General features: G+C 38.5%; 2 protein-coding genes across 8 annotated transcripts; one reads left to right on the top strand and one right to left on the bottom strand.

Annotated features, from left to right (window-relative positions):
• Nucleotides 1-6,298: 6,298 nt before the first annotated feature.
• c1orf109 (chromosome 1 open reading frame 109) lies at nucleotides 6,299-13,177 on the bottom strand. 7 transcript variants are annotated; one of them, XM_012957125.3, is made up of 5 exons: nucleotides 13,104-13,177; nucleotides 10,814-11,086; nucleotides 9,543-9,722; nucleotides 9,085-9,206; nucleotides 6,299-6,779 (listed from the first exon to the last, which is right to left on the bottom strand). In XM_012957125.3, exons 2-5 carry the CDS (start codon nucleotides 11,083-11,085, stop codon nucleotides 6,739-6,741), a joined length of 615 nt encoding a protein of 204 aa, XP_012812579.1. In that variant the 5' UTR covers nucleotide 11,086; nucleotides 13,104-13,177; the 3' UTR covers nucleotides 6,299-6,738.
• Nucleotides 13,178-13,432: 255 nt separating this feature from the next.
• Nucleotides 13,433-18,854, top strand: snip1 (Smad nuclear interacting protein 1). The gene is given in 4 exon segments (NM_203559.1): nucleotides 13,433-13,661; nucleotides 15,710-15,824; nucleotides 16,801-17,354; nucleotides 18,282-18,854. Coding segments are annotated over 4 exon segments (1,113 nt in total). The 5' UTR covers nucleotides 13,433-13,488; the 3' UTR covers nucleotides 18,553-18,854.
• The last annotated feature ends 2,748 nt before the right edge of the window (nucleotides 18,855-21,602 follow it).

Raw genomic sequence — 21,602 nt, 5'->3', positions numbered from 1 at the left:
CTTCTAATTATAAAAAACAAACAAAAAAAAACTTTTGAGTCGCAGTCCCCAGCAAATGGAAGAATTGAAAGGTGGCCTTACATGTGTGTGGCCCCTTCTACATTATCTGTCTGTTCAGTTAGAATATCATACAGGTCTGCCAGTGCATGGTCACCTTTATATCTTATCTTTTTACGTGTACAGCCAGAAAACACAACTGCTTTAAGGACAAGCAAAGATGGTTTCACTGTTGCCAGAGACACATACACACATTCAAAGTTTAAGTCTTAGTATTAGTTCAGTAAGGTAAATTTTCAGAGATATATTAAATTTCAGGAAAAAATAATAGGACTTAGGTCAGTGAAATTCAAAGGGATACTGACACCAAAAATCATAATGCTTTTTAAACCTCTTGTTGCTATATTATTGTATTAGTTTTCTCATTTCAGTGTAAAACTACTTGACTATTACACTTATATTTCCTGTACTATCCCCTAATTAACTGCCCGAGGGTGCTTCCGTGTTTGTGCTGCAATAGTGTGTTGGTGTTTAAAAGCACCTCCTATGCATTCAGTTTGAAAAGTGCAGCCAATCACAATCTTGCTGCTTTCTCGACTCTACTGACCTTTTTGGCTTCAACCCATGCTAATGTCATTGTGGAAGTGCACACCATCTAATGCACAATATTAACATGGAGTATTCCTAACTCTTCTGTGAATAGTTTATGCATAGGTATAGTATCAATATCATGTGACCTGCAAAACAGCAATGACAAGTGTCAAATGTTGATACTATTACTATTCTGCTGAATTATAACTATTCACAGAAGCTTTAGCTGGGAATGTTCTGTTTCAGATTGAGCTAAGAAGCAAGACATTTTTCTGTCAAATGGACAGCAGGTTGCAAAATTCAGTGTGCAGGACATTGTTGTGGGCAGTGTCTGGCATCAAAGTATGTGGGAGCGGGGGAAAGAACGCAGGCCGCACAGATCATTTTTAAACAGCATTATTAATAGACAGCAAACTCACAGTTCAGATTTATAGATGTGAGGAAGAATAGGTCACGTGTTTAGGTAATGCACAGACTGCCTAGAAGTAAGGGAGACACTAAAGAGCAGGTCCTGCCTATGTCACGTGATGTCAGTGAAGAGTTGGCGTAACAGACAGGGAAAAAAGTGGCAGTCAGGCTGTAAAACAGTCGGGTTCAATCTTCAAGGTAACATTTACTGGCAAAAGTTTAAACAAAAAATGGTCACCATGACTTATAGCTAACTTGTGATGCACATTTTATTTTGAAAAGTAGTTTTTTGTGTCAGTATCACTTTAAACAGCACCCATGCTTAATGCCACAAAATACTTCCAAGAAACAAAAAAGCGTTAATATTCCACCAACCTACTGAACTTCATAAACCTGTATAAGTTGCTAAGGGGGTCAGCCACCCGAGGATCAAGGTGGAGTCTTCTGCAAACACCGCCCCTGCTCACCCCTTGTGAAAAGCTTAGACTTGGTGGTCTATATACAACTTAAATGCCCAAATGCAATATCTCAAGGATAAGTAAGCCTTTTGTGATGAAAAAAAAAAAAAGACTATACAGCCTCTAAAATGACATGCCTTTCTCCCTGCACTCGGTCTAATGTAGGTCCTGTATCACAAGTAGCTCAACTGCCGATCTCCCTTCTACTTCCTAGTCTGGTGTGAAGCTCCTCCCTCTTTCCTTTGCTTTGCTCTCTTCTCTCTGACTGTGGAGATGGCCAAAGAGGCATCTATTGCACATGCCTAATTGATTTCCATTTGAGCAGAGGCAGCAAGCATGTACAGTGGACACCTCTTCCACAATCTGCACAGTCAAAAAGAGGAGAGCTCAGCAATGAAAAAGGGGTGGAGATTTATGCTAGGCTAGGAAGTAGTTGGGAAAGCTGAAGTTGAGCTGCTTGTGGTACAGAATCTACATGAGACTGAATGCTGGGAGAAAGGTATGTTATTCTGGGTATTATTTAAAATAATTTTTAGAAAAAAAGGTTTACTTATTCATTAATGCTACGGTACCGGCTGTCATGGACCCAATTACCAAAGTGTAGATTTACATTTATAGGTTACTCGTAGATATGCTATGCCACTTTGTTTAATGGCCACAATTGTCATGGCAAGATGAAAGAGCAAGTGTGTTAAGTCAAAGTTAGCTCTTTAACAGTAAAATGGAAATGCTCTGTTCTTATGGGTCGGAACACTGAAACATTGCGCATGTTTTGCGTTAGCTCTCTTACAGACAAATGTTTTGTCCTCTGTTTCCCTACCACAGCTTAATGCAACAACCTGTGTTTGGCGCACGAGTACAGGAACCATTTTGAAAAAATAGGCTAAATGCCCCTCTTTAAAAATGCTTACCCAACTACTCTTTTGAGTGTTTCTGAAACAGTAGGATGTGGTCAAATAACATTAAAGGGATAGGAAACCCTTCTTCTCATTCACTCATTATATGATTTGCCCCACTTTCAACTCCTGGATCTTTAGGTTTATATCACGAAAAACCACATATACAACTAGCCGCCTCTCTAAAGAATATTCCTTCGCTTTCCTTAGTTGTGGCTGCCATATTTGCTGAGGCGATGGCGTCAAGATGGACGATTTTGAAGAAGTGCGCATGTGCAATATTTCCCTGTGCATACCAGTTTCTCGTGTATTGTTATAGATGAGAAAACAAGAGCGTACGAACAGGCAAAGTGGTAATAGAACAGACACTGATCAGGGCAGAACATGAATAAATACTATTCTGTTGTATAAAAGCTGGATGCACAGGTAAATATAGCAACCACTATAAGCAGTTCTGATTGGTTCCTGTGTTGAAGAGCAGACATAGCTGGGTTCATGAATGTGCACGATCATGTTCACATACCTCTTTCGAAGACTATCTATTGCGCATGTGTTAGGTCTTGGTCATACAGCATTGCATTGTGGGATTATTTTTTGCCAAACTAGGTGTTTTTCAGAAAACTAGGGCTGTGGATCTAGCGACTGGCTTAAGCTTGAGGTATGCCTATCCATAGGCACAGTACTGTGTTTCACCTTTCCTTTCCTATAAAAAAACAAAACTCATTTAAAACATAGTTTTTTCAGTAATTAATAATGTGAGCTCTATAGACTGACTGTTCCGAATAAGCCACTTTAATTTAAAAATCTGCATAGTTTTAAATGCAGATGTGCCACTAGTGGCTCAAACTGTGTTATCAAATTAGATATTAATGTTATTTTTTTTTTTTATAGTGAAGGAAACATGTCAGGTCTGATGCATTGTTACATACAGGACTACTATACAAGGAGTACACAAAACCAGAAGGCTTTCTGGCAGCTCATGTGAAATGTGTAGCTGTCTTTACACTTATTCTCTTCATATATATTTCCATGCCTTAACCATGTAAGTCCATATATATTGTGTGGTACATTTTAGATAATTAGTGGCATAATGAATATACAGTGGCCCCCTTGAACTTTTTCACATTTTGTCACATTACAGCCACAAACATGAATCAATTTTATTGGAATTCCACGTGAAAGACCAATACAAAGTGGTGTACATGTGAGAAGTGGAACGAAAATCATACATGATTCCAAACATTTTTTACAAATAAACAACTGCAAAGTGGGGTGTGTAATTATTCAGCCCCCTTTGGTCTGAGTGCAGTCAGTTGCCCATAGACATTGCCTGATGAGTGCTAATGACTAAATAGAGTGCACCTGTGTGTAATCTAATGTCAGTACAAATACAGCTGCTCTGTGACGGCCTCAGAGGTTGTCTAAGAGAATATTGGGAGCAACAACACCATGAAGTCCAAAGAACACACCAGACAGGTCAGGGATAAAGTTATTGAGAAATTTAAAGCAGGCTTAGGCTACAAAAAGATTTCCAAAGCCTTGAACATCCCACGGAGCACTGTTCAAGCGATCATTCAGAAATGGAGTATGGCACAACTGTAAACCTACCAAGAAAAGGCTGTCCACCTAAACTCAAAGGCCGAACAAAGAGAGCGCTGATCAGAAATGCAGCCAAGAGGCCCATGGTGACTCTGGACAAGCTGCAGAGATCTACAGCTCAGGTGGGGGAATCTGTCCATAGGACAACTATTAGTCGTGCACTGCACAAAGTTGGCCTTTATGGAAGAGTGGCAAGAAGAAAGCCATTGTTAACAGAAAACCATAAGAAGTCCCATTTGCAGTTTGCCACAAGCCATGTGGGGGACACAGCAAACATGTGGAAGAAGTTGCTCTGGTCAGATGAGACCAAAATGGACAAAATGCAAAACGCTATGTGTGGCGGAAAACTAACACTGCACATCACTCTGAACACACCATCCCCACTGTCAAATATGGTGGTGGCAGCATCATGCTCTGGGGGTGCTTCTCTTCAGCAGGGACAGGGAAGCTGGTCAGAGTTGATGGGAAGATGGATGGAGCCAAATACAGGGCAATCTTGGAAGAAAACTTCTTGGAGTCTGCAAAAGACTTGAGACTGGGGCGCAGGTTCACCTTCCAGCAGGACAACGACCCTAAACATAAAGCCAGGGCAACAATGGAATGGTTTAAAACAAAACATATCCATGTGTTAGAATGGCCCAGTCAAAGTCCAGATCTAAATCCAATGGAGAATCTGTGGCAAGATCTGAAAACTGCTGTTCACAAACGCTGTCCATCTAATCTGACTGAGCTGGAGCTGTTTTGCAAAGAAGAATGGGCAAGGATTTCAGTCTCTAGATGGGCAAAGCTGGTAGAGACATACCCTAAAAGACTGGCAGCTGGAATTGCAGCAAAAGGTGGTTCTACAAAGTATTGACTCAGGGGGCTGAATAATTACGCACACCCCACTTTGCAGTTATTTATTTGTAAAAAATTTTGGAATCATGTATGATTTTTGTTCCACTTCTCACGTGTACACCACTTTGTATTGGTCTTTCACGTGGAATTCCAATAAAATTGATTCCTGTTTGTGGCTGTAATGTGACAAAATGTGGAAAAGTTCAAGGGGGCCGAATACTTTTGCAAGCCACTGTAGTGTAATATTTCAAAGAGGGCTGGTATAAATTGCTTCCAGTATGTACTCACAGATAATTGTTGATCCACATAAATGTACTGACATTATTTATAATGGTGATGGAAGAGTTCCACCAAAAATGGAGACCCAGGGACATGCTGTAATGTAAGGAATAGGTGTTATTTTATCCTATTTGTTATGCTGTAGTTTATAGTTTCCAAAAACTATCTATCGGTGGAAAAGCTAGAATATTGTTCTAAATGTAGTTAAGCAGCATCTGATGCCCCAGTAGTTTCCTGTCTTTGATTAGTGTCCATGCAAGTTACTAGTATTACAAATGTGTAAGTAAACCATACTAGTAAAGTTCCCCATTAGGATATTTGAAAATGTATTACAGGTATAGGACCCGTTATCCAGAATGCTTGGGACCTGGTGTTTTCCAGATAAGGGATCTTTCCGCAATTTGGATCTCCATAACTTAAGTCTGCTAAAAATCATTTAAATATTGAATAAACCCAATGGGCTTGTTTTGCCTCCAATAAGGATTAATTATATCTTAGTTGGGATCAAGTACAAGGTACTGTTTTATTATTACAGAGAAAAGGGAAATCATTTTTTAAAATTAGAATTATTTGCTTATAATGGAGTCTATGGGGGATGGGCTTTTTGTAATTTGGAGCTTTCTGGATAACAGGTTTCCGGATAAGGGATCCCATACCTATATTTGTTTCCTAGGTGATGGAACTGTGGTTAACTGGGGGACACTTTAAAAGCACATTTTCTTTTAACAGCTCCTACAGAGCTAGTAAAAAAAAGGTTTAACTCACTATACATCACTAGAATCCTACCTGCATAGAATTCTTCCACAACCTGTATACTACCTTTGCTAGGCTATAATGGGAGGGATCAGTTGCCCCCAGCCTAGCACATCACTGATAATTAGCTGGCATACTTCTGCACTTACATTGGGTCGTCCTTGCATTCTTACATTACCCAGAATTGTTTTGTTAAATAATGAGACAGTGATATGTACATATCAGTAAATATGTCAATACATATTTTATCTTGAGCTATCATTTTGTGATGTTCTGTGAGCTCCTTGACTGAGCTCCAAAAAATAAAGGTTACAAACAGTGAGAGAAACAGCTCTCTTCTTTCATTGGCTGATGAGACTTAGCATTATGCATGCCCTTGGTTTGTATGTGAACACAGTGCCTCATACGAGTCACAGGGTAGACATAAGTACTTAAATCTCAGTATGGGATTTCCCAATGACACACACTATTAGAGATCTATATTTTTAATGAAAACCTTTATTTTTATGAAATAGTGGTTTAAACATCATTCCATGTTATAAGACATGCAATATTCAGAGATATTAAGACTTATTTACAATGCCGGACACAGCCTGAAAAGTGCAAAAAGATGGCTGACTCCAGCCTGTGGTCCCCTCACTAGTACAGCACTGACTGAATTAGTTAGGAAGGAGAATTAGTTAGAAGGAAGGAGATTGGAGAAGTTCTTTCAGTTTGTCCTGCCTCCAGAGAGAAACAACTGAACCCCAGTTGTCCTGCGCTGACAGGTAGGGCCATACTTGGGCATACAATGTTTGAGGTTCAAGTTCAAAATAACTTCCCAAATAATGTTGCCAAATGTTCTGCATTTAATAGATCCTTATAAAAGATTAGAATATTTCCATCTCGGAACAGGTCATACCATAAGAAGTATCTCCGTGTCATGTAGACATGCGAAAGAAGGATACACTTAATAAAATATCTGTATGGAGAAATAAGAAATATTTAGTGTAGTATGCCACCAATAATACACAACTTTTTATGCATCAACTATGCACTAAAGTAAACTCATTGCTCCACTCTGGTAACACTTTTTTTTAGCTTTAAAAAGAAATGTCAGGTAAGAATGATGTTTTCTGTTTTAGGTCTGTTGTAATGGCAAAAAAAGATGCTTATTTAACCTCAGTTCATGTGCAACCATGGGACTAATGTTTTGTGAAAGTTTCAAAATACTCAAATTATTATAGCACTTTTTCAGAGATCTAAGAAGCCATGTCACTGGCTGCAAATTAAAAGTGACAGGGAATCCTAAAACAAATCCTAATTTTATATTTTAGAGTGTTTTGTTTTTGAGATGTGCTGGTTTTTACCACTGTGTTTAAAAAAAGCACATACTAACATAGGTGGTATAGTGCTGCAATGCATTAAGAAGAATTGGCATATAAAATGTAACTTTTATTGAATTTTTGCATTAAGTTTTAAAATTTAAGTTTTATATGCCAATCTGTATTGGATATACCCATCAGATATATTCTGTGCTTATAATTTGTGATTTATTTTAACATATAATGGTGCACTCCTTATAATCCAAATGCCAACTTTCCTTTCCTATAAACCAGTGCTGTCCAACGTCTACGGTGCCGAGGGCCGGAATTTCTCTAGCATACATGGTGGAGGGCCGCTAATGGAAGCCAGTTTTGACCACTCCCCTTTTTGAAACCACACCCACTTCAAACCACACCTATTTTATCACAATGGTGGTAGCACAGCAAAATTCCAAATGCTTGGTCCTTACTGTAGGGATATCAACCATCATTCATATGTGAAAGAATTATGTCATATTAAGATATACCCTTAAATTCCATATGCCTCCTCCTCCCCTGTGGATAGCACAGCAACCCCCAGTACATAATTACACACCTTAGGGACCATTTAATGGCTATTTCCAACTGCTAACAAACTCCCACAACAAACCCCTGCCAGGTTCACCTCCCACAAGCAACATAGGGCAAGCAGAGTATGGCACACACAGGCAGCACTCTGCCTGTCCTATGCTGTCTGTGTGTGTCATACTCTGCCTGTCCTACCCTGCCTGTGTGTGCCATACTCTACCTTCCCTATGCTGCCTCTGTGTGCCATACTCTGCCTGCCCTACCCTGCCTGTGTGTGCCATACTCTGCCTGCCCTACCCTGACTGTGTGTGCCATACTCTGCCTGCCCTACCCTATGTGCCATACTCTGCCTGCAGTACCTATGTCTGAGGTGTGAAGAAGTGAACAATGGGAGTGATTACAGCCTGAGCCTGAGGTGTGAACACTGCAGGGGGTGAACAATGCAGGTATTAAAAGGTGTGAAAAACACAGGGGATTACATTTTTAAACAATACAGAGGGATTACAGCCTGAATCTAAGGTGAGAACCATGCAGGGGGCCAGTTAATCTCAGTACTGATACAATTTAATGCTTACTCAAAGGTAAGCCATCAAAGCAGCCAGACAGGTCGGGGGCCACACAGAGGGGGGTCGCGGGCCGCCAGTTGGACAGCACTGCTATAAACCATTCCAGAAATCTATACTAGCATGCCTTGTTGGGTTGGCATGAACACAATCATATCATTGATATGATTAAACACTGTACACACCAGAGGAAGTGGAAAATAAATGCATACATAGGGTAATGAATAGAAGAGTTTAATGACTGGCTAATCCTAATTAAATACAATACTGCAGAGTGATCTGAAAAAAAGGGCCATTTCTGGGACAAACTTTTTTTCTCCCAATATAAACATACCAGTGTTTATTTTATCTGAAAAATACACAGGTATTAATCTTATTATATTATTAAATATATCACAAAACCCCAAAATCAAATAATATATAAGTTCAATAAATATACAAATAAACTAGAGCTGCTTGTATATATAGGGACAATCTGAATGAATCATACTATCAAAATCGTTCGAACCGAACCTCTCTCCAAAAAGTTACAAGTCCCAAAGCATTAAAGGTATTTAAACAGTAAAAATGCGCTCGCCGAAGTCCAGAAGTGGTCCGGGTGCTCGGGGCCCCGAACCCGTAGCTAGAGGGGAGAATCATAAACGAAAATCAAAGGAACTCCAAACACATCGGATTATCCAGCGTGTTTGGAGTTCCTTTGATTTTCGTTTATTATATTATTAATCTTACATTTACCACTTTTTTTTAACTGAGCTATAGTGATATCACAGTATTTTAATCTCCCATCCACTGTTTTTCATAGACAACTAAACACGTAACTTATGAAATGTACCTTCAACATGCTGCTGTTTGGATGATGCTGCATCTCTCAGTTTGGCCCAGGACTGAGGCAATGCCTGAATATCTGACAAATGACCGCCACACACTTGTAGGAGAAGCTTCCTCTGCAGGTATCTAACAGCAAGTTCAGGGACGGAGAAAATAATAATCACAATTCTATGGAAGTAGATGTTTGGCAAATGAATTACTGAGTATGTGCCCAAAATAATGTATATAGCCTATAAAAGTCCATACTAAAAAGTTTCAATTTTTCAAACTATAGTAGGACTTCAATAAGGAGCTAAATATGTAATAATTACCATGATCCAAAGATCCTAAATATCTTTTTATAATTTGTGTGTTAAATTCATTGGCATCATCATACATTCTTAGCATTTAGGTTTATGGGAACAGGGATTCCTACTTGTGTCTCAAGGCAGGACTTGTTAGTAGTTCTACTTTAAAGGATACTGGTTTCTGTAATGTTTCTCTATATCTTGTAGCCATTCTAACATGTCAGCTATGGAAGGACAGAGAGAAGAACGCTCCAAAATTGCTTCAAGACCAATTTTTTCAATGCTTGTCTCATACATGTAGAGGACAGATCCAACCACCTGACTTACAGAGTCCCTTATTCTCTGCAGCGTAGACCTGTAAAATTTAGCAATTGAAGAGTTACAAAATGTAGATAATCCTTGTATTCAGGAAATACTTTTTTTCAAGTGAAAATCTGATGCCCAGTTTGGCAACCTACAATATTTACTGCCTGTGATAATGCCCAACAATGTAAATAGCATTTTGTATTAGGCCATAAACAAGTCTGTACAGATTACACACATCCAAAAACCTAGACCTTTGGCTTTCATGTTTTAACTTGCTGTGGGTATGTGATTATTTTGCAATATCCTGCTGAGAGTAAAAGGTATAAAGTGATTAAAACTAGTACTGTGCAATTAGTAGTCACAATGTAATAATTTATTGTAGGAAAATATTAAACCTATTACTGATTTGGTTAGATTTTGTGGGAACCAAAAGGTAGTGATTACACAACTGACAATCATGTACTTCACACTGAAATACAACCAACCAGCTTGAGGTTATATTGTGGGGATATAAACCTTCCATACAAAATAAATTAACCTGTAACTTGTATGCAAGTGTGAGTATCAACGCCATTTCATATCTCTTCTTATTGAGGAAGAAGAAAATTGCTGCTAAAAATATAAGAATATTTATAAAGGCAAAACCTGCCGAGTACAAAAAAATGTGCATCCTATGAGAATGTATTGTCCAAAATCCATTCTTTTAGCAGTGTATCACTTTAGAACTAACAACTGCTATATCTACTCAGCAGAGTAGATTTAAGGTAAGGGAACATGGAGCGGATACTCTTTCTTTCACCTGCAGTTTTTACCCAGGCAGAGGAAAGTGGATCCACTGTCATGCGCTCCTTCCTGTAGAACCATTAACAGGCAGTGTCTGCCTGTGTGGAGCTACACATAGCGGATATTGGCGCAGAAACACTCAAGTATGCCTATTCGTGCTGATATCCGCTCAGTGTAGCACAATACACACTGAAGCTGTGTCAGTCAATGGAAAGATATCTACATTAAGTATGACAAGCAAGTAATTCAGTGTTTTCAGAACTGATGTACATGTAAAGTGATGCTTGTATCTTATCTAAAAATTTGCATGGTGATACCAGCACCGGAAGGGTTGAACCAACAACACATTGGACTTACAACTTCTGATTTAAGATCTCCAAATTAAACTCCATAGCTGCTTGTAGTTTAAAACGAAGATGTTCTTGCAGGTTAATAAAGCTGCTCAGGGGGGTTTTCTTAAACAGTACTCTCTGGCAGGCCTGTAGCTGTTCTGCTAGATTACTTAAAGAAGTTAGGTGTGGGTTACACTCTAAAAGTGTATTATTCCATTCTTCATGCAGTGGTTCTATGGCATCAAAGGACTTTCTCAGCGATTGCTGCACGGAAACAAAGGCTGGTTTCTCAGACATCCTATAAAACGATAAAACTGGTGAAATACATGTCATAAATCTGATGCTTTGCACTTAAAATAAAACTCAAGCCAACAAATCAGTTATACAGCGTTATGAATGCAAAAACACACAACACCTTTCTAAGTATTTAAACCCTTGAAAAAGATATACTCACATTAGCCTAGTAATATTTAACTCAGTATAGTAAAATGTATGCTGAAATGTCTTAGAGAAGTAGGCATATGTTTAAACTAAGTTGCAGCAAACATTTCTTAAAGGAGACATAAATTACATAAACTTTAATCTTGTAGACAATTATGAATAATATATGGGGCTGGTTTTACTTTGGTATAAAAATTAAAACTATCTGTAAGAACTGTCCCTTTTTGGAATTCCCTATAGATCCTCTCAGGTCCCTGTCCGTGTTTCAGATGAGAGGTGGGCATGTTCTAATAGTCCCTGCCAGAAGCACAGTAAAAGGGGGAGAGCCAATCACAGCCCTGCAGTCACACAGGCAAAGACAGGCTTCAGTTCCCTATCAGGTCAGTCTAGCTGCTGATTGGTTCCTATATAGTGTGCTGAGTGCCGCTGGCCTCCCCTGAACAACCTGGGAAAGGAGGTAGCCAGAAGTGGAACAGATAAATAAAATCAATAAATCAGCCCCAAACACTACTTTTTAAAGCACATTTCTTTTATATTTAGATGAGTACAAATCATTGGCACAATATGGTTTTTCACACAATATGTCCCCTTTATTTTAAAAACAATAGGCCAGATTATGGGTACATACCCGCTGGCATTTATCCGTGCGTTTTGATGTGTCATATCATGACAACCCAAGGGCCAAATGACTTCAGAGGGAGTGGACACCAATGCTAAAATTGCTTGCAAATCTATAATAGCAGCAATTAGGCAAACATTTGTTATCAGATTTGCTCTGACTCGAAGATTTTGGCACACATGCATAATTTATATTGTTTTAAAATCGCTTTATGTTGGCAATGATCAGTAATATGTGGCACCCGATAAAATCTAAGCCATAAAGTATTGTTAACTTTAACAAAAAAAACTGCTTAATTAGTTCTACCTATTATGGGAGTGGCTTTCTAGTACTTCCAGTGTTATGGGTATCAGTTTTTTTTGTTTTATTTTAAAGCAGGGGTAGGGAACCTATGGCTCGGGAGCCAGATGTGGCTCTTTTGATGGCTGCATCTGGCTCGCTGCCAAATCTTTAATAAAAAAAAAAATAACAGGGGGTGTGGCCTGCGCTCGGCAGATAGAAGACATGTTCTATACGCCGAGCACAGGCCACGCCCTCCTCCGCATTGCATCCAGCAACCGGCATCCTTGGGACCCACCCAACCTTGCCCCGCGGCCAAACATATTATAGGGAATTACATTTTAAAATATGTGGTGTTTATGGCTCCCTCAGCCAAAAAGGTTCCCGACCCCTGCTTTAAAGGTTAAACAACCTATGGCTACCTGTGCTGCATTTTTTCTTTTATTTTTTATACATAGTTGGTAAAAAAAAATCTATAGATATGGTACAGCTGGTATTTGTTTGCTGGAAAAGTTGGACCTAGACCTAGCAGTAGTTACTGCCAGGAGTTGTAAGGAACAGAGGCATTGTTGCATGCTTGGAACAGTGATTACAGGAAAAAATAAGTATATCCACCCCTATATTAGCAGTTACCACAGTGGAAGATGTTCTACATAACACTACCAGAATAACATTAATAAATCTAAGATTATTTTTATAAGGGCGAATCATCGGCTCAAATGTATATAAAAGGTGATATATTTCAGTATTGCTTTCAATTATTTACTAAGAAAAAAGTAAGGCTATCCGTATTACATTGATTCGTGTCCTTAAACAGCATTACAAACAATGTCATATATAATGTCATATAGAACAGAAAAGGTAAAATAAAAACAGCGTCAACTTCCCAATTCAAACGCACGTATTTCACCAGACCTGGAAAAGCTGCTTAGCTTGCCCGCTATCATTAGCACAACTGCAACGTGAATACATTCACCTTTTTTTTTAAAGCCGGAAATGGAAACCTACAGCCGCACGGCATGAAGGGAATTGTAGTTTAAAGTCTTGTTATTGCTATCGAGGTGACTGGCGCGACAATTGTTTATTCCTTATTTTCCTTGGTAACAATTGCAGTTTAAGTTGGTTTAATACCATAATTGTGCATGAGAGTAGCTAACGTAAATTTTGATTTGTCGGCGCTGCTATAAAGGATATTTTATGATAAATCGCTAGAAACTACAAATCCCAAAAATATTTAAATAAGAGGGAATTATTTCCGGATCGGAGGTAACGTTCGGTGGTTTCCGGTTTATAGAGAAGGTAGATTGCTTAACATTTTGGTTCTTCTCGGTGTGTGTTTGTGAAAAGATTATAGTGCCAGCATGAATGAGGAGGATGATAGGGGCAGGAAGCGGAGACCACACAGCCCGGAGACAGTAACTATAAAACAGGAAAGGATAAGCCCCGTCAGGCAGCACCGCACCCGGCGAACTCCAAGCCCTCGAAGCAGCGATGGGGGATCCCCTCACCGGCACCAAGGGCGCAGGCGAAGCAGGTAATACCATAAAAAAACAATTCAAAATTGTGTGTGTGTGTGTGTGTGTGTGTGTGTGTGTATGTATGTATGTATGTATGTATGTATGTATGTATGTACACACTTTTTTTTTATTCGTGAACATTTAATGCAGTGTGCCCAACCAGTTTGTATTTGATTTAAGCTCATCGTGATTTTGAGGGAAAAGACTGCAAAAACTCTTTACTGTCTACAGAAAAACATACCTACATGTGTATATATTGGTCCAAAAAAAGAAACTCAGTAAAAAAAAAAAAAAAAACTAGTTTGAGTTTTCTGGCAGGACTGGTGCCCACTTGTTAGGCACACCCTGCACCTGCCTGAGGTACTTTGCTGCAATGCTATTCTTTCCACCACTCCTAGGTATGTATGTATGTATATCTTTATTTATAAAGCGCTACTTATGTACACAGCGCTGTACAGTAGAATTAATTAATACAAACAGGGGGTTAAAGATAATGGATAAATACAAAGTACAACAATAAATACAAATAAATACAAGGTACAGTTGCAATAAGAGTCAGAAACACAAGATGAAGGCGGTCCCTGCCCCTTAGAGCTTACAATCTATATGGGAGGGGTAACTAACAGACACAAATGGGCAAATGTAAGTGCTGTAGGTCACAGTGAGTGACACTGTCCCTTTGAGTCTATTTCCCTCTCACCATGGTGTCCATGTTCTTTCTGCAAAGAACATTTATTCATTGGCATAACTAGATGTTACTGGGCCGCACAGCAAATTCAATTTAGGGCTTCAAAATGTGGTAAGCTGACTTATTTTATTGATATATATATATATTGAAATTGCTCACAAATTAGGGCCTCAATGGGTCTACGTCCTCTGTAGTTACGCCCCTGCATTTATTTAAAACATCATTTTATAGTTTGCTATAATGGTAACATTAATGTGCCTCTTCCTTATTTCTCTAAAAAATAGTAGGCTAATGTCAAACCAAAATATTTGTCAGTGTTTTGTAGCAACAACAAAGTATGACATTATCTTCAGCACCCTGGACAGTAAAAATGATTTCAGGTATGGCACTTGTACCATTCCAGGTATCCACAATGGGAAGCTGCTGGAGACAATTTCAGGTGAATTGTGCAAGAAATTGCTCAAAAGAACAGGAACCCTAGTAAGAGGGGTGATTATTAATGTTATAATATTATATATAGTCAAAAATCTTACAATTGTCACTGTCACTTTTCAAAATCCTAGAAAATGTGTTTGTGTGACATTAGCCTAAGAGCAACAATGCACAGTTTTGCGTTTTGTGTTGCTTCTTTGTCTTTGTCAAATCAGCCAATCAGGTTTTCAGATGAGAATTGTGTTATACTCACACATGCTGACATTGTCATGAAGTTATTATAGGTAGAATTGAAACCTCAGAAAGTCCTGGTGGTTCTTGGTTTGAAAAGTGCATTAGAACATTTTAATAACCACCTGTATTAAACATTTGATGCAGTTTCCATAGGCATTGTGGCACACTGGAGTTTTGACAAAGTACTTAAAAATACCTTCTTAACAGTAAATGTAAATTTCCTCTGGTAAACCACATCAGTATTGTTGTTGCATGAAGTTGCTCTTCAAGTAGACTTTACACAGTGATGTGTTCGATATTTTTAACCAGTAAAGATTTACATTTGCCCTGTTTAGAAGCTATTTTTGGGTCGTTTAATCAACGCTGTTTGCCCTGGACCTGCTGTTTTCCTTATGTTTTAAGGTGCTTCTCATTGAAATCAGTAGAAGGTGACTCGCAGGAAGCAGTTTAAAGGGAAGTATACCAAACTTAGCTTTAAGCTGTTAATGTGATTTGCCTTTTAAATATTTGGCTAATAGTATGCAAGGAGACTCGTCATCATTTTCTCACCACCACTTTTCCAGGATTTAGCTTATTGTGATCTTGTGTGCACGGCCCCTTCAGGGGATATTGCACACTTTTAGGTGAGTTTACTTTCCCTGAAAACGCCACACTTGTGACTGTAGCCTGTCAGACCAGTGCATCTAATTGTTTATCTAATCTTATTTGTAGATCACCTTCAAAGCGGAAAAACAAATCATCTGTCAAAAGAAGCAAATCTCCCAAGAAAAAAAGGCACAGAAGTGATAGTAGGAGTCCACCTCCATTGGGGGTTAAAATTAAGCAGGTAGCCTTAGAGAACATATGATGCTTTTTTTTTTTTAAATACATTTTATATTGGTATTTTTGTCAGAATCCAAAACTAGAATTTGGGTTTTCTGTAATTTAGGATTTTGGTACACCATGAGTTTGTGTTTCGTAGGTGTTTGTTTAATTAGCCCCATGCTGTTTTTACTCTGTCAAGGGCTGTGGCACACGCTAAGATTAGTCGCCCGCGGCTAATTTCCCCCATATGACATCCCACCGGCGAGAATATAAATCGCCGGTCGGATGGCATACGCAGTACCGCGATCGCGGAAGTTGCCTCTTGAGGCAACTTTGACGATTTCGGCAAATCCCGCAGGCAATTTACATTCTCGCCGGTAGGATGTCATATCGGGGAGATTAGCCACCCGTGACCAGGGAGATTTGTCGCTGGCGACTAATCTCAGCGTGTGCCACAGCCCTAATACAGTGAAATCTCCTCCTGCAGTCAAATGCATGCATCAGCTGTCTCCATCCTGGTCCCCTTCTTCCTACTGCAGTTTCACTTTAACTGATAGCTATTTTCATTTTGTGCTATTCTAATATTTGATTTTTTTTTAAACTGCCAGCTGGCTAATGATATTTAAGGTTGTATTTTAGTATTGGATTTTAGATTTATTTGATTTACCAATGGTAATTGAAGCAAACAGCTAGAACTGAGTTTCTGTAGGAACCAGCAATGCCATCTCTTCATTGGCCGCTAGACCGGGGGGGCGTGTTTAGTAATCTGAGCTTAGAACAACAGAGCATGCCCACAAGCCAGACGTCAAGGCAGACCTCTGGACAACCAGTGTGACAGGCATTGAAAGATTTCAAAGAGGCTGTTCACGGATTAAATTTTTGTGTGTGGGGTTTACATGTCCTTTAATTTGTTTTTCCAGCAGTTTAAAGAATATAATATAAAAACTTGTACAAATATTACCGATTCAGCGCATCTGATTTTTTTTTTTTTTTAACAGGAGAAAATAGAGCATTCTCAAAGGCCATATAAGGAGAGACAGCGCACAGAGAGAGGGCAGGAGGATCACAGAAGAAATAGACACGGAGACCAAGCAGACCAGGATCGATACAACCACCCACGCGCCAGAGACAGAGAGCAAAATCGAGAGGAACATAATTTGAGAGAGCAGAGAGAAGAAAGGGAATTCTACAATGAACGGAGAAGGGAAAGACGTCAGCAAAATGATCAAGCTGAGGAAGAACAAACTGAAGATGTGGATGATTCCACTGACAAAGGAGATGCAAACAAAGAAAAGCCCAATTTTGAACTATCTGGTGCCTTATTGGAGGATACAAATACATTTAGAGGAGTTGTAATTAAGTACAGTGAGCCTCCAGAAGCACGTACCCCAAAGAAACGATGGCGTTTGTACCCATTTAAAAATGACGAGGCCCTCCCTGTTATGTATATTCATAGACAAAGTGCCTATCTACTGGGCAGGCAAAGGCGTATTGCTGACATTCCTATAGATCATCCATCTTGCTCCAAACAACATGCTGTTCTGCAGTATAGGTGAGGCCCATAAACTTTCAAATTGGAAAAGTTTTACAGGCTATTATATAATGGCAAATATTGAATATTTTCTATTTAGGAGTACCAAATAGCACATACTACTAAAGTATATTTTTTATGAAAAGGTTTATTTAGATAAAGCAGGATTTTACATATGAGCTTGTTTATGAAATAGATTTTTATAGAGACCATTGTTTGGAGGTATAGTTTTCCTTTAAATTTAACAGAGTTCTTGTTAATTTATGGGAGATTAACAGGATGGTCTTTACTTAAAGATACAATTCTAACTGCTGCTTGATTCCCCAATTTTGCATATACTACTCAAAGTCAATAATGTATTTTATATTTCTAAAGTTATAGTCATTTTTTCTAGTTGTGTAACGTGTTATTTTTTTTTTGGTATGCCTCCTTGGGACAAAAGATTGGATGTAACGACGGGGTCAATGTTCCTTATTAAAATCATCATTAACAGATTGGGGTGATAAGGTTAAAGGGCTGTGTCATATGGTGCTTTAGGGTGCTATAAGTGTCTTGTAGCCCAAAAATGCAGCACCCAAAACAGCCCCATAGGCTAACAATGAAATCACCTGAGCAAATATGAAACATTAAAATACACAGGCAAATGGCCTTGTTGCACTCCATATAGATTTTACAGTTTGTTCAGGCCTTAATTGAGTTTACAATTTTGGAATCTTTGCTGTTTCTTGACACTCATCTGCATTCCAGAAGGCTCAGAGGGCTGAAAATGGCATCATTGGTCTGTAAAATGCTGTATACAAAGGTTTAAGGCATTAGCTTAAGTTTAGAGAATTTTATCACATGGTTTTGCTTAAAAATTCCACAAAATAAAGGGTAGGGAAAGGGTAATGCCCAGTGTGTAACTTTACTGAAATTCATTCTCATATTTTTCCTAACCCCTTCTTTTAGGATGGTTCAGTTCACCAGAGCCAACGGCACAAGTGGTCGGCGAGTGAGACCTTACATTATCGATCTTGGTTCTGGCAATGGCACCTACCTAAATAATCAGCGCATTGAACCACAAAGATACTATGAATTAAAAGAAAAGGATGTTCTAAAGTTTGGATTTAGCAGCAGAGAGTATGTTGTCTTGCATGAATCCTCAGACACATCTGAAGTTGACAAAAAACAGGATGATGATGATGATGAGGACGAGGAAGATGAGGGGACAGACAGTTAGCAAATGTATATAAATGTAATTTTGATTTTGTTGGATCTACTTTTATTTTCAGTAAACAGAATACTTATTTACTAAAATGCAGAACAGTGTTTGCTGTACCGCCAATTCCTTATGGAAAAGTTGTCAGGGAAATTTGTCGCTGAATACTCCTTTTTAGTTCTCTTCTACTAATGGCTCAGTAGATCTTGTAACAAAAGGAACTGAAACAAATGTGTACATATATGTCTTAGCTTTCTTACAGAGAGTGAAAAGTTACACACTGGTCACTGTTTTTTGTGCTATAATACATGTAATGAAATTTAGCATTGAACTTGGTTTCTTTATTTTTAAGGCAATAACATAAAAAAACGAAGCCATGTGCATCCAAAAACAGTACGTTTTAAATGGGTTATATGTATATTTTCTAAAAGATATAGTCTAAAAAAAAAAAGTTTTAATAAAAAATATTTCACTGATTTATGTCCAGGAAAAACCAACTCTAGCCAACTCTTATATGTACACATCGAATATTGCACACATTTTTTTCCTGCTGCAAACAAGTCAGTTTTGCAGTTAGACATTTTAAGGTGACCACACAAGGCCTACACGTTCGGCACTTTTCGCAGATGGCATAGGGGGCGGCCATACACATAAACATGCAGGGCACTCCCAGCAAATTCAGTTGGTAAGTTTCTTCTCTGTTCTTCTTTCAAGTTCAGTGCAGCCATCTTACCTGCTTTACAAGTTGTCCATAGCACAGCTATAGCCTTGCACCACCACAGTCGAGTAAAGTAAGAAAAATTTCCTGGATCTTTGCTCCTTTTCTGAGAAAAAATGGACCGGGCCAGCAAATGGTCCACGTATTGGCTCCCCTAAGTTAATTCAGCTTTCCTTGACTTAAAATTGTGTGCACTAGATGTATTACACAAAAACAGTATTTAAAAAATAAACATACCAAACATGCTAAGTACTGTGCTCAGTTGGCCAGTTAACAGTGTATTGGAAATTCAGATTAGAAGTCATGGATGAGGTGCAGCCGTTTGTATAGTTGCTATTGTTTTTGTAAACCCTTTATCCAAAAGGGTTCCATAGAGTCCTATTTAAGCAAACCGTTTTTGCTTTATTGTTGTAGCTTTCACTGCTTTTTCATATTTTGGCAAACTGGGAATCAGGGCATTATAAACCTATGTAAACATTTGTATAAATATAGCAAAATGAATGAGAGTTGTGTTAACATTTTATTCTGTATTGTTTAAATTAAAAAAAAAAAAAGTGTTTATTGTATTATAAATAACTTTAGGCCCTTATAATCAGTAGAGCTAATTTAATTAGGGACAAAAAAACTTTGTGCAAACTTACCCCTTCCTTCCATTCCCCAGCTGCACCATATAGGTGGCCATACACTATCAAATCCACTTGGTGAGGTTGCCAAACAAGCAGATCTTTCTCCTGATATGCCCCAAGTGAGCAAGGGAGTAACCTTTGGGCCAAATGATCATATTATAAAGACAGGAATATTTGCTATCAGAGGGAGAACTGTATTAATAAGCTGATGCGGTCCCCCATCCGACAGGAAAAACAAACCTTGCCTGATCAACTCCAGCCTGATTTTTGCCCAAGTTTCTGTCAGTAGGGCAGTCACACTGAGCGGATTTTTGCACAAAATGCATACTCGCTCTCTTTGGTGGCGAAATCTACTCCTTGTTGCTGCACAAAGAAAGGCTACTGCAAATGTAGTGGGTGATTCTCTCCCTGCTTTTATCTGAAGGTCGAAAATCAGACCTGTCTGACTTTGCCTGTGTCTCAGATAGTGGGTCCAAAGAATCATGGGTTTGTTTAAACAGAATGTGGAACAAGGTATTTTCATTTAATTACACCAGATTACCACATGTTTTATTTTACATGCAGAAATCTCCATACTTAAAAATGTATTGCTTTGATATACTGATGCTGCCTAGCAGATAAGTGAAAAATAATGAAGGTTTTAAAATATGTACACATCAATGCAGCAGGATAAATTAAATAACAAAAGTAATGTCTGCTTTTGGTTGCTTCTGCAGATTGTATGAAATGGGAAAGTGGCTTGGTTATACAAGCATGGGAAGGACAGGTTTAGAGTTTCACATACTCTTGCATACTAAATCTCAGATGGCCCTTCAAGGGTAAATGACCTATCTGTAAATCTCTTTTGGAACACCATCCTTGAACTATTTATGCACTTGCAGAAGCAGAGTTTACACCAACACCAAGCGACTAACACCAACATAAAAGTATTATTTTGTTGGAGCAGTAGAATCTTTACTGCTTTCCTTAGAGACTACTCATACTAATGTTATCTTCAACATTATTTACTAATTTGAAATTTTATTGGTACTGACCATGTGCAGTCTTACTAACATTTAAAAGATACCCTAACAAGATCAGAAGATGGGGAGCTGCTGTGCTAACTTTGAATGCATTGCTGCTATATGGCTGCTAAACCTCTTGTCTGGTACAGTTAATTCAGTATATTAAATATAGTTTTTATAGTTTTGCAAGGCTACTTTCATGGCCAGTAGCATCACATTTTGAAAATGCCCTAAAATACTATCAAAAATGTTCACTAAACTTTAGCAAATTATTTGCCATTTGTAAAAGAAATTGAATTTGTATTTAATACCTGTAGTATTGCCAGTCATCCTTTAGGGGGCAGTACATAATACAGTGATCCCCAACCAGTGGCTCGCGAGCAACATGTTACTTCAAGCAGAGCCTCCTGCGGTCCAGCAGTCCACATGGGGCTACCAAATAGCCAATCACAGTCCTTATTTGGCATCCCCAAAGAAATTTTTTCATGCATGCTCACCACTTTTTACATCTGTGTGTGGCTGACTACTAAAAAAGGTTGGGGATCCCTGACATAGTATATAAAATGTTTTAGCTAATACTTTTTTCTTTTGTCATTTAAAGTTTTATTAAAGAGTTTAAAGTAATAGCAGTTTAATGATATATTTGCATTGTTGTTTATTGGTTGACTTTGGTCAAAACTGCTAAAAATCCAAATCCGACAATTCCTCAGCTAAAACTTGTCA

The sequence above is a fragment of the Xenopus tropicalis genome, chromosome 2, assembly GCF_000004195.4.
Source record: "Xenopus tropicalis strain Nigerian chromosome 2, UCB_Xtro_10.0, whole genome shotgun sequence".
Classification (NCBI taxonomy): domain Eukaryota; kingdom Metazoa; phylum Chordata; class Amphibia; order Anura; family Pipidae; genus Xenopus; species Xenopus tropicalis.
Note: the sequence above shows the minus strand (reverse complement) of the source record. Positions and strands in the feature narration are given on the sequence as shown.